General features: G+C 46.2%; 1 protein-coding gene across 3 annotated transcripts in view; it reads left to right on the plus strand.

Annotated features, from left to right (window-relative positions):
* CTTNBP2 (cortactin binding protein 2) overlaps positions 1–13,054 on the plus strand; it is a 670,870-nt gene that overhangs the window by 392,456 nt on the left and 265,360 nt on the right. For all 3 annotated transcript variants that reach the window (XM_069228906.1, XM_069228905.1, XM_069228907.1), the window contains one exon: positions 808–960. In XM_069228906.1, coding sequence (XP_069085007.1) covers positions 808–960 — 153 coding nt within the window. The remainder of the gene's footprint in view (positions 1–807; positions 961–13,054) is intronic.

A 13,054-nucleotide genomic window follows, 5' to 3' on the forward strand; every position in this document is an offset into this window, starting at 1 on the left:
GAGGCATGCTGTGACCTAAAGCCTGAATGGCAAAGGGTCTGAGGCTTTTTGCTGTATATTTTTTGCTGATTTTATTTATGTGTGTTTTTTATAAATAGGAACTCTTACCCGTGGGAGATGTCCGTGCGTTATATAAATAACCAACATTATACAGGTCTGAAATACAAAGAGCAGGGGTAACGGCGAGAGGAAGAGAAGGGAATAAAGACCAGGTGCCAAGGAGGACATTAAGTTTATGGAAGGACCTGGTAACAGTACTGCAGACAGTTCGGAAAGGGACATTGTGACTTGTTCAGACGGGAGAGGCATAAATGTCTGTAAGGATAACCGAGTACTGAACTGAAAACGCTTCAATGCAGTTCTAGTAATTCTAGCCCTCACACAAGATTACATTTCCTACTTTGTACCGTGGCACTGTGACCGTATTTAATACTCCTCCGCTCTATATGGCATCCTAGGCAGCTGCCTAGTATACATTAACGGAGCTCCAGTATGCCCTCTATTTTGTGTAACAATCTTTTATGTTATAGCTGTCTTTACATACCTCTTCAGTTTCTCGATCTACACCCTAATCCTATTAGCTGCTGTCTTTTTTTCATGATTGATGATGGACCATTTTCCTATCGAGCTTTAAGTTCTCGTTCGTTAAATGTGCATTGTCTATATCTGGAAATCTCCTTCCCCGGGGTGTAAAAAGAAATGTACCGGAACTAGAATATTGAATATCTCCTGATTCATGATGGCCTATTTTGTAGAAAGGAGCTCTTGGCTTCACAAGCGAATAGTAATGATCTCTTCCTGTTTCAGAATGCCTGATACCTGTAATGGTACAACCTCCGGCCAAACGAACGATCGTGATTCTGGAGAACTTGGAGAAAACACCTTTATTGGAGCTGTTAGGAGACTTTTTGGAACCACTTGAAAACCGTGGCCTGGCAAGTAGCTGTTGTTTTCAAAAAGGTAAAAAAAAAAAAAAACATTTTGTTTTATGCACAGTGCCATCTAATGGAAGAATCAAAAGGTCTCTAAACTATGGAACTGCTAGCGCGCCTGGTCCTTAGTAAGTATACTTACAAGCAGGGCTGGCTTTAGGACTGCTGGCGCCTTGTGCAACAGTTTATTGTGGCGCCTCGCACCCCATGACCACCTCCTCGGTTTCACTCACTACCACCCGGCGAATGTTTCCCTCATCTCTCTATCGCTCCCCTTTCGCATACATTCATGTGTTTTAAAGCACTTGTAAAGTCTGGCTTCACTAATTCGCTCAGCTAGCCACTTAAAATATAGGGGCATATTTAAGAGCCCCTAGCGCCATTCTAACGCCACATTAGCGTCATTTGTTTAGGCTTTACATTTTTTTTTTAAATGGCGCAAAGAAATCTGACAGATTTCGTTGCGCCGGCACTTTTAACGCCTGCTCAGAGCAGGCGTTAAAAGGAGGCTTCTGTTGGCTACAATGGGCCTCTGGGTGCTTTACAGGATTAGCATCGACATTTTTTACGCTAATCCTGCAAAGCGCCGGACTGGCGGATCTCTGTTTTTTCCCCATTGTGACTCTTTTTCGTTTTTCTCTTCCTCTGTCTTTCCCATATGTGTCTGTTTCTCGCAGTAAATGCTTGAGGCAGAAAAATAAGTGCCGGCCCTCAAAAATAAGTGCTGGTGCCCCGCACCGGAAACAACGAGCACAAATTAAGCACTGCCATAGGGGCATATCTAGGAGCCTCTAGTGCCATTCTAACACCACATTAGTGTCATTTATTTACACTAATGTAGCGTTAGAAGGCAAAAAATGCTGCGCCATATTTACAAAGTGGCGCCTTTGTAACCCTTTGCGCTACATTATGCCTGCACCAGGCATAATGTATGCAAAGGGGGCATCCCAATGTTGGGGGGGGGGGGGCATAAAAATGGCACAAATAAATCTCACAGATTTCTTTGTGTCATTTTTTTCCGGCACTTTTAATGCCTGCTCAGAGCAGGCGTTAAAAGGAGGCTTCTGTTGGTTACAATGGGCCTCTGGGTGCTTTGCAGGATTAGCATCAACATTTTATACTCTAATCCTGCAAAGCGCCGGACTAGCATAAAAAATTCTGACATTAGTCCCCTTACTACCGCCATGTTGCGCCGTATTTAAATACAGCGCACACATGGTGGTGTTAAGGGAGCGCTAAGGGACGTAAGAAAAGTGGTGCAGAACTGTGTGCAACTCCACTTTAAAAAAAAATGCCCCATAGGGGCATATATAGGAGCCTCAGTGAATTGCGAGGCCTGCAGATCCTTCCGTTTGAAGAAAATGCTCCGAAACAAAGGAGCACGGAGACTCGAGATGTTGTCCAAGAGCACTGAACGTCTCGACGTCGAGGAGGAGGAGGAGATCATGCACACAGCAGTCTCCGTCCGAGGGTCTGACTCCGAACAGGAGTCTGAGGAGGACAGACCGGTCACGGTAGGACAGCACATGAGAACGCCTGCCCCATCCAAGCCCAAACATAAGGCCTTGTGAACGCCACTGCCGGAAGGCCATGGCTCAACCCGTAAAAAGACCTTTGGTGACCAACCAACAACTTGGGCACCGAAAAAGGCCACACCACCTTAGCCTTCGGACTCAAGCCAAAGCTCTGTCATCGAGTCTACCAAACATCGATCCTTCGATTCGAAACCTCAAAAATCATTTTCGGAGCCGAGGCATCTTAAGAGAAACCTTCTCCTCCTCCTCAATTTTCTCTTCCTCAGTCTCCTCCTCACTCTCCTCATTTGCTTATCTCTCCCCCTACTAGTCCCACACCTGTGCAATCTCCTGTACATTCATTTGATTCACAGCACAACAATGTGGATCCATGGAATCTTTATGATCCAGATCCCATTCCAGATAAAAACCCAGACTGATATCCCTCTAAGTCATCACCACCAGAGGATAGTACATGATATACTCAGGTCATAGCTAGGGCTGCATCCTATCACAATGTCGTCATGCACACTGAGCCGTTAGAGGATGACTTCCTTTTTAACATACTCTCCTCTACACATACCACCTATCAGTTGCTTCCCATGCTCCCAGGCATGTTAAAGCATGCTGATCAAATATTCCAGGAACCAGTGAAAGCCAGAATAATTACTCCTAGGGTGGAGAAAAAGTATAAGCCACCCCCTCTGATCCTGCCTTTATCACACAACAATGCCTCCCGACTCTGTAGTGGTAAGCGCAGCTAGGAAAAGAGCAAACTCGCAGTCATCAGAGGATGCACCCCCAACAGACAAGGAGAGCAGAAAGTTTGATGCTGCGGGCAAAAGGGTGTCATCTCAGGCAGCCAACCAGTGGAGGATAGCCAACTCCCAAGCATTGTTGGCTAGATATGAGGGAGCCCACTGGGATGCAATGAAAGATATACTACAACATCTCCCCAAAGACCAACAAGAAAGGGTACAACAAATAGTTGAGGAAGGGAAGTCTATCACAATCAATCAAATCAGGTCAGCCCTAGACTCTGCAGACAAGGCAGCTAGAACAATCAACACTGCTGTCACTATACGAAGACACGCATGGCTTAGGTCTTCAGGATTTAAGCCTGAAATTCAACAGGCAGTCCTCAATATGCCATTTAACCAAAAACAGCTTTTTGGCCCCAAGGTTGACAGGGCAATTGAAAAAATGAAAAAAGATTCAGACACCATTATAACCTTGGGTGCTTTGTATACAACGCAATACAGGGGATTCTTTCGTAAGCCTCAATACAGAGGTGGATTTAGAACCCAAACACCTGAGGCATCCACCTCCCAAACAAAGTCCACCTACCAACCTCAATATCAAAAAGGTGGGTTCAAAAGCACTTACAGAGGACAGTACCCCAGAGGCAGGGGGAAATATCAGTCAACAAAGCAAGCCTTACAACAGCCAAAGCAGTGACTTACTCCATCCCTTCCTGTAGGAAGTTGGCTCTGTATGCACTATTTCAAAGTAAGGAATAGTATGCACAGAGTCCAAGGGTTCCCCTTAGAGGTAAGATAGTGGCAAAAAGAGATAATACTAATGCTCTATTTTGTGGTAGTGTGGTCGAGCAGTAGGCTTATCAAAGGAGTAGTGTTAAGCATTTGTTGTACACACACACAGGCAATAAATGAGGAACACACACTCAGAGACAATTCCAGGCCAATAGGTTTTTGGATAGAAAAATATATTTTCTTAGTTTATTTTAAGAACCACAGGTTCAAATTCTACATGTAATATCTCATTTGAAAGGTATTGCAGGTAAGTACTTTAGGAACTTTGAATAATCACAATAGCATATATACTTTTTACATAAAACACATATAGCTATTTTAAAAGTGGACACAGTGCAATTTTCACAGTTCCTAGGGCAGGTAAGTTATTGTTAGTTCTTGCAGGTAAGTAAACCACCTACGGGGTTCAAATTGGGGTCCAAGGTAGCCCACCGTTGGGGGTTCAGAGCAACCCCAATGTTACCACACCAGCAGCTCAGGGCCGGTCAGGTGCAGAGTTCAAAGTGGTGCCCAAAACACATAGGCTTCAATGGAGAAGGGGGTGCCCCGGTTCCAGTCTGCCAGCAGGTAAGTACCCGCGTCTTCGGAGGGCAGACCAGGGGGGTTTTGTAGGGCACTGGGGGGGACACAAGTCCACACAGAAAGTACACCCTCAGCAGCGCGGGGGCGGCCGGGTGCAGTGTGCAAACAAGCGTCTGGTTTGTAATAGGAAACCAAGGGGTCTCTTCAGCGGTGCAGGCAGGCAAGGGGAGGGCTCCTTGGGGTAGCCACCACCTGGGCAAGGGAGAGGGCCTCCTGGGGGTCACTCCTGCACTGGAGTTTCGATCCTTCAGGTCCTGGGGGCTGCGGGTGCAGGGTCTTTTCCAGGCGTCGGGATCTTGGAATCAGACAGTCGCGGTCAGGGGGAGCCTCGGGATTCCCTCTGCAGGCGTCGCTGTGGGGGCTCAGGGGGGACAACTTTGGTTACTCACAGTCTTGGAGTTGCCTGGGGGTCCTCCCTGTAGCGTTGTTTCTTCACCAGTCGAGTCGGGGTCGCCGGGTGCAGTGCTGCAAGTCTCACGCTTCTGGCGGGAATTGCAGGGGTCTTTAAAGTTGCTCCTCTGGAAACAAAGTTGCAGTCTTTGTTGAACAGGGACGCTGTTCTCGGGAGTTTCTTGGTCCTTTTAGAGCAGGGCAGTCCTCTGAGGATTCAGAGGTCGCTGGTCCTGGGGAAAGCGTCGCTGGAGCAGTTTTCTTCCGAAGGGGGGAGACAGGCCGGTAGAGCTGGGGCCAAGGCAGTTGGTGTCTCCGTCTTCTCTGCAGGGTTTTTCAACTCAGAAGTCCTCTTCTTCTTAGGTTGCAGGAATCTGAGTTCCTAGGTTCTGGGGAGCCCTTAAATACTAAATTTAAGGGCGTGTTTTTGTCTGGGGGGTTAGTAGCCAATGGCTACTAGGCCTGAGGGTGGGTACACCCTCTTTGTGCCTCCTCCCAAGGGGAGGGGGTCACATTCCTATCCCTATTGGGGGAATCCTCCATCTGCAAGATGGAGGATTTCTAAAAGTTATTGTCACCTCAGCTCAGGACACCTTAGGGGCTGTCCTGACTGGCCAGTGACTCCTCCTTGTTATTCTCATTATTTCCTCCGGCCTTGCCGCCAAAAGTGGGGCTGTGGCCGGAGGGGGCGGGCAACTCCACTAGCTGGAGTGCCCTGTGGTGCTGGAACAAAGGGGGTGAGCCTTTGAGGCTCACCACCAGGTGTTACAGCTCCTGCCTGGGGGAGGTGATAGCATCTCCACCCAGTTCAGGCTTTGTTACTAGCCACAGAGTGACAAAGGCACTCTCCCCATGTGGCCAGCAACATGTCTCGAGTGTGGCAGGCTGCTAAAACCAGTCAGCCTACACGGGTAGTTGGTTAAGGTTTCAGGGGGCACCTCTAAGGTGCCCACTGGGGTGTATTTTACAATAAAATGTACACTGGCATCAGTGTGCATTTATTGTGCTGAGAAGTTTGATACCAAACTTCCCAGTTTTCAGTGTAGCCATTATGGTGCTGTGGAGTCCGTGTTTGACAGACTCCCAGACCATATACTCTTATGGCTACCCTGCACTTACAATGTCTAAGGTTTTGCTTAGACACTATAGGGGCACATTGCTCGTGCACTGGTGCCCTCACCTATGGTATAGTGCACCCTGCCTTAGGACTGTAATGCCTGCTAGAGGGGTGACTTATCTATACTGCATAGGCAGTGTGAGGTTGGCATGGCACCCTGAGGGGAGTGCCATGTCGACTTACTCGTTTTGTCCTCACCAGCACACACAAGCTGGCAAGCAGTGTGTCTGTGCTGAGTGAGGGGTCCCCAGGGTGGCATACGATATGCTGCAGCCCTTAGAGACCTTCCCTGGCATCAGGGCCCTTGGTACCTGGGGTACCAGTTACAAGGGACTTACCTGGATGCCAGGGTGTGCCAATTGTGAAAACAAAAGTACAGGTTAGGGAAAGAACACTGGTGCTGGGGCCTGGTTAGCAGGCCTCAGCACACTTTCAATTCAAAACATAGCATCAGCAAAGGCAAAAAGTCAGGGGGTAACCATGCCAAGGAGGCATTTCCTTACACAACCCCCCCCCCCCCCCCAAACGAAAGAGGATGAGACTAACCTTTCCCAAGAGAGTCTTCATTTTCTAAGTGGAAGAACCTGGAAAGGCCATCTTCATTTGTTTGGGACAATACTGCCCCTATCCCATGTTCAGAGGCATCTGTCTGCACAATGAACTGCTTGGAGTAATCTGGAGCTTTTAGAACTGGTGCTGTGCACATTGCTTGTTTCAGGGTGTCAAAGGCCTGTTGGCATTCTACAGTCCAGTTTACCTTCTTGGGCATTTTCTTGGAGGTAAGTTCTGTGAGGGCTGTCACTATGGACCCATATCCCTTCACAAACCTCCTGTAATACCCAGTCAAGCCAAGAAATGCCCTGATTTGAGTCTGGGTTTTTGGAGCTGCCCAGTCCAGAATAGTCTGGATCTTAGGCTGGAGTGGCTGAACTTGGCCTCCACCTACAAGGTGTCCCAAGTAAACCACAGTTCCCTGCCCTATCTGGCATTTGGATGCCTTGATAGAGAGGCCTGCTGATTGCAGAGCCTTCAAAACCTTCTTCAGGTGGACCAGGTGATCCTGCCAGCTGGAGCTAAAGACAGCAATATCGTCAAGATAAGCTGCACTAAAGGACTCCAAACCAGCAAGGATTTGATTCACCAACCTTCGGAAGGTGGCAGGGGCATTCTTTAAACAAAAGGGCATAACAGTAAACTGATAATGCCCATCAGGTGTGGAGAATGCTGTCTTTTCTTTTGCTCCAGGTGCCATTTTGATTTGCCAGTACCCTGCTGTTAAGTCAAAGGTACTTACGAATTTGGCAGCACCTAATTTATCAATCAGTTCATCAGCCCTAGGAATGGGATGGGCATCTGTCTTGGTGACAGAATTAAGTCCTCTGTAGTCCACACAAAACCTATCTCTCTCTTTCCATCTTTGGTGTGAGGTTTGGGGACTAAGACCACTGGGCTAGCCCAGGGGCTGTCAGAGTGCTCAACTACTCCCAATTCCAGCATCTTGTGGACTTCCACCTTGATGCTTTCCTTAACTTGGCCAGACTGTCTGAATATTTTGTTTTTGACAGGCATGCTGTCTCCTGTGTTTACATCATGGGTACACAGGTGTGTCTGACCAGGGGTTAGGGAAAAGAGCTCAGCAAACTGTTGCAGGACCTTCCTGCAGTCAGATTGCTGTTGGCCAGAGAGGGTGTCTGAATAGATCACTCCATCTACTGAACCATCTTTAGGGTCTGATGAGAGGAGATCAGGGAGAGGTTCACTCTCAGCTTCCTGGTCCTCATCTGTTACCATCAACAGATGGTGTTTCGAGGAGGAGGAAGAAACATTCTCCATCCAGGATTCGGACTCGGAGGAGGTCGATCCCGAAGAAACGCCGAAAACCGTGAGTAAGACGTTGAAACAAAAAACTCACAAAAAGACTGCCAAAGCCCAGGGGACGCCACCACCAACAGGCCATGGCTTAACCCGAAAAGTAGGTGACCGTCCATCGGCACCGAAAAAGGGCGAGCTGGTGTCGAAGTCATCCGACTCCGGTCGAGATACAGGCATGCAGCAATCTCGGGCCCGAGAGAGTGGCTCCGAAAAGATTCGGCACCGAGACAGCAGCACCAAAATTGGTCGGCACCGAGAGGGCACTACGCCGAAAAGCAAAAAGATTTTGTCTGAGCCGAAAAAAGCAGCAGAAAAGGTTTCGGTGCCGAAACATCCGGCCTCCGAACCGAAAATTAGTTCCTATTCAGAGGAACAAGGACTGTCCTCTCAAATGAAGACACACAGATTTGAAGAAGAATTACAGACAATAGAGCCAGATCACACGCAAAGGCGGCTCTTTATTCAGAAAGATACAGGGAAGATCAGCACTCTTCCCCCAATCAGAATGAAACGAAAACTTGCCTTCCAAGACAAGGACAAGGACAAACAGCCACAATCAAAAGTGGCTAAACAAATAACACCACCACCATCCCCACAACTATCACCGGTAGCCACTCCACCAATGATGCAATCCCCAACACATACGGGGATGAGTCAAGATGACCCTGACGCATGGGACCTTTACGACGCACCAGTGTCAGACAATAGTCCTCAATGCTATCCAGCAAGACCCTCGCCACCTGAGGATAGTACAGGCTACATTCAAGTGGTATCAAGGGCAGCAGCATTTCACAATGTCAGCCTTCACTCAGAACCCATTGAAGATGACTTCCTTTTTAATACACTGTCGTCTACGCACAGTCAATATCAAAGTCTGCCAATGTTGCCCGGAATGCTAAAACACTCCAAACAAGTGTTTGAAGAGCCTGTCAAAGGGAGAGCCATTACTCCAAGAGTAGATAAAAAATATAAACCGCCACCAACAGACCCAGTGTACATCACACAACAGCTATCACCAGACTCTGTTGTAGTTGGAGCAGCGCGCAAAAGAGCCAACTCTCATACTTCAGGAGACGCGCCACCTCCAGATAAAGAGAGTAGAAAATTTGACGCGGCAGGCAAAAGGGTGGCGGCACAGGCAGCAAACCAGTGGCGTATTGCAAATTCGCGAGCTTGCTAGCCAGATATGATAGGGCCCATTGGGACGAGATGCAACACCTTATTGAACACTTGCCAAAGGAGTTTCAAAAAAGAGCGCAGCAAGTGGTCGAAGAGGGACAAAATATCTCCAATAATCAAATTCGATCAGCAATGGATGCTGCAGACACAGCTGCTAGAACTGTCAACACAGCAGTAACGATAAGGAGGCATGCATGGCTGCGTACATCAGGATTTAAACCAGAGATACAGCAAGCTGTGCTGAATATGCCATTTCAACGGACAGCAGTTGTTTGGGCCGGAGGTGGACACTGCAATTGAAAAACTTAAAAAAGACACTGACACGGCCAAAGCCATGGGTGCGCTCTACTCCCCGCAGAGCAGAGGCACATTTCGAAAAACACAATTTCGAGGGGGGTTTCGAGGGCAAACCACAGAAGCCACAACCTCACAAACAAAGCCCACTTACCAGAGCCAGTATCAGCGGGGAGGTTTTCGGGGACAATATAGAGGAGGACAGTTTCAAAGAAACAGAGGAAAGTTCCAAAGTCCCAAAACTCCTCAAAACAAACAGTGACTTCAAGGTCACAAATCCCCAACACATAACACCTGTGGAGGGGAGACTAACTAAGTTTTACACACATTGGGAGGAAATAACAACAGACACTTGGGTCTTAGCAATTATCCAGCATGGTTATTGCATAGAATTTCTCAAAATCCCTCCAAACGTCCCACCGAAAACACACAATATGTCAAAACAACATATAGATCTTCTATGACTAGAAGTTCAGGCATTGCTACAGAAAGAAGCAATAGAATTAGTACCAAAAGATCAATTAAACACAGGAGTTTACTCGCGGTACTTCCTGATACCCAAAAAGGACAAGAGCCTGAGACCGATACTAGATCTCAGAACATTAAATACCTACATCAAATCAGACCATTTTCACATGGTTACTCTACAAGACGTAATCCCACTGCTCAAACAACAAGACTACATGACAACACTAGACCTAAAGGATGCATATTTCCATATACCAATACATCCCTCACACAGAAAGTACCTAAGGTTTGTATTCCAAGGGATACATTACCAATTCAAAGTGTTGCCATTCGGAATAACAACTGCGCCAAGAGTTTTTACAAAATGCCTGGCAGTAGTAGCTACACATATCAGAAGGCAGCAAATACATGTGTTCCCATACCTAGACGATTGGTTAATCAAAACCAATACGCTAAAACGGTGTTCACAACACACAAAATATGTCACAGAAACCCTACACAAACTAGGTTTCTCAATCAACTACGCAAAGTCACACCTGCAGCCGTGCCAAACACAGCAATACTTAGGAGCAACAATCAACACAGCAAAAGGGATTGCTACTCCAAGTCCACAAAGAGTACAAACATTTCACAATGTAATACAAACCTTGTATCCAAAACAAAAAGTACAAGTCAAAATAATACTGAAACTACTAGGCATGATGTCCTCATGCATAGCCATTGTCCCAAATGCAAGGTTACACATGCGGCCCTTACAACAGTGCCTAGCATCACAATGGTCACAAGCACAGGGTCAGCTTCTAGATCTGGTGTTGATAGACCGCCAAACATACATCTCGCTTCAATGGTGGAACAGTATAAATTTAAACCAAGGGCGGCCTTTCCAAGACCCAGTGCCACAATACGTGATAACAACAGATGCTTCCATGACAGGGTGGGGAGCACACCTCAATCAACACAGCATCCAAGGACAATGGAACGTACAGCAAAAACAGTTACACATAAATCACCTAGAACTGTTAGCGGTATTTCTAGCGCTGAAAGCATTTCAACCCATGATAACCCACAAATACATTCTTGTCAAAACAGACAACATGACAACAATGTACTACCTAAACAAACAAGGAGGGACACACTCAACTCAGTTGTGTCTCCTAACACAGAAAATATGGCATTGGGCTATTCACAACCACATTCGCCTAATAGCACAATTTATTCCAGGAATTCAGAATCAATTAGCAGACAATCTCTCACGGGATCACCAACAGATCCACGAATGGGAGATTCACCCAAAAATACTGAACACTTACTTCCAAATTTGGGGAACACCACAAATAGATCTATTTGCAACGAAGGAAAACTCAAAATGCCAAAACTTTGCATCCAGGTACCCACAACATCAGTCTCAGGGCAATTCGCTATGGATGAACTGGTCAGGGATATTTGCTTACGCTTTTCCCCCTCTCCCACTCCTTCCATATCTAGTAAACAAGTTTAGTCAAAACAAACTCAAACTCATGCTAATAGCACCAACATGGGCAAGGCAACCTTGGTACACAACACTACTAGTCCTGTCAGTAGTACCTCATGTCAAACTACCAAACAGACCAGATCTGTTAACACAACACAAACAACAGATCAGGCATCCAAATCCAGCATCGCTGAATCTAGCAATTTGGCTCCTGAAATCCTAGAATTCGGACACTTACACCTCACACAAGAATGTATGGCGGTCCTAAAACAGGCTAGAAAGCCTGCCACTAGACACTGCTATGCAAATAAATGGAAAAGATTTGTCTATTACTGCCATAATAATCAAATTCAACCATTACATGCATCTACAAAAGATATAGTAGGATACTTACTACATTTGCAAAAAGCAAAACTAGCTTTCTCTTCCATAAAAATACATCTTGCTGCAATTTCAGCTTACCTGCAAATTACGCACTCAACTTCATTATTTAGGATACCAGTCATAAAAGCGTTTATGGAAGGCCTAAAGAGAATTATACCACCAAGAACGCCACCAGTTCCTTCATGGAACCTCAACATTGTCTTAACACGACTCATGGGCCCACCTTTTGAGCCCATGCACTCTTGTGAAATGCAATACTTAACGTGGAAAGTTGCATTTTTAATTGCCATCACATCTCTAAGAAGAGTGAGTGAAATTCAAGCGTTTACCATTCAAGAACCATTTATTCAAATACACAAAAATAAAGTTGTTCTACGAACAAATCCCAAATGTTTACCAAAAGTAATCTCAGCGTTCCAATTGAATCAAATGGTAGAATTACCAGTGTTCTTCCCACAGCCAGATTCTGTAGCTGAAAGAACACTACATACATTATACATCAAAAGAGCATTGATGTACTACATTGACAGAACAAAACTAATTCGAAAGACAAAACAACTATTTATCGCCTTTCAAAAACCAATTTCAAAACAAGGCATTGCTAGATGGATAGTTAGGTGCATTCAAACCTGCTATCTTAAAGCTAAAAGAGAACTGCCTATTACACCAAAGGCACACTCAACCAGAAAGAAAGGTACTACCATGGCCTTTCTAGGAAATATTCCAATGAACGAAATATGTAAGGCAGCGACATGGTCTACGCCTCACACATTTACCAAGCACTACTGTGTAGATGTGCTAACTGCACAACAAGCAACAGTAGGTCAAGCTGTACTAAAAACATTATTCCAAACTACTTCAACTCCTACAGGCTGAACCACCGCTTTTGGGGAGATAACTGCTTACTAGTCTATGCACAGCATGTGTATCTGCAGCTACACATGCCATCGAACGGAAAATGTCACTTACCCAGTGTACATCTGTTCGTGGCATTAGTCGCTGCAGATTCACATGCGCCCACCCGCCTCCCCGGGAGCCTGTAGCCGTTTAGAAGTAGATCTTAAACATTTGTACATTTGTAAATAGATTACTTGAAACTTTATTATGTACATACGCATTCACTCCATTGCATGGGCACTATTACTAGCATACACAACTCCTACCTCACCCTCTGCGGGGAAAACAATCTAAGATGGAGTCGAAGAAAAACAACTTGTAACACTCCGAGCCCAACACCAGATGGCGGGATGTGCACAGCATGTGAATCTGCAGCGACTAATGCCACGAACAGATGTACA

The sequence above is a fragment of the Pleurodeles waltl genome, chromosome 4_1, assembly GCF_031143425.1.
Source record: "Pleurodeles waltl isolate 20211129_DDA chromosome 4_1, aPleWal1.hap1.20221129, whole genome shotgun sequence".
Taxonomy (NCBI): domain Eukaryota; kingdom Metazoa; phylum Chordata; class Amphibia; order Caudata; family Salamandridae; genus Pleurodeles; species Pleurodeles waltl.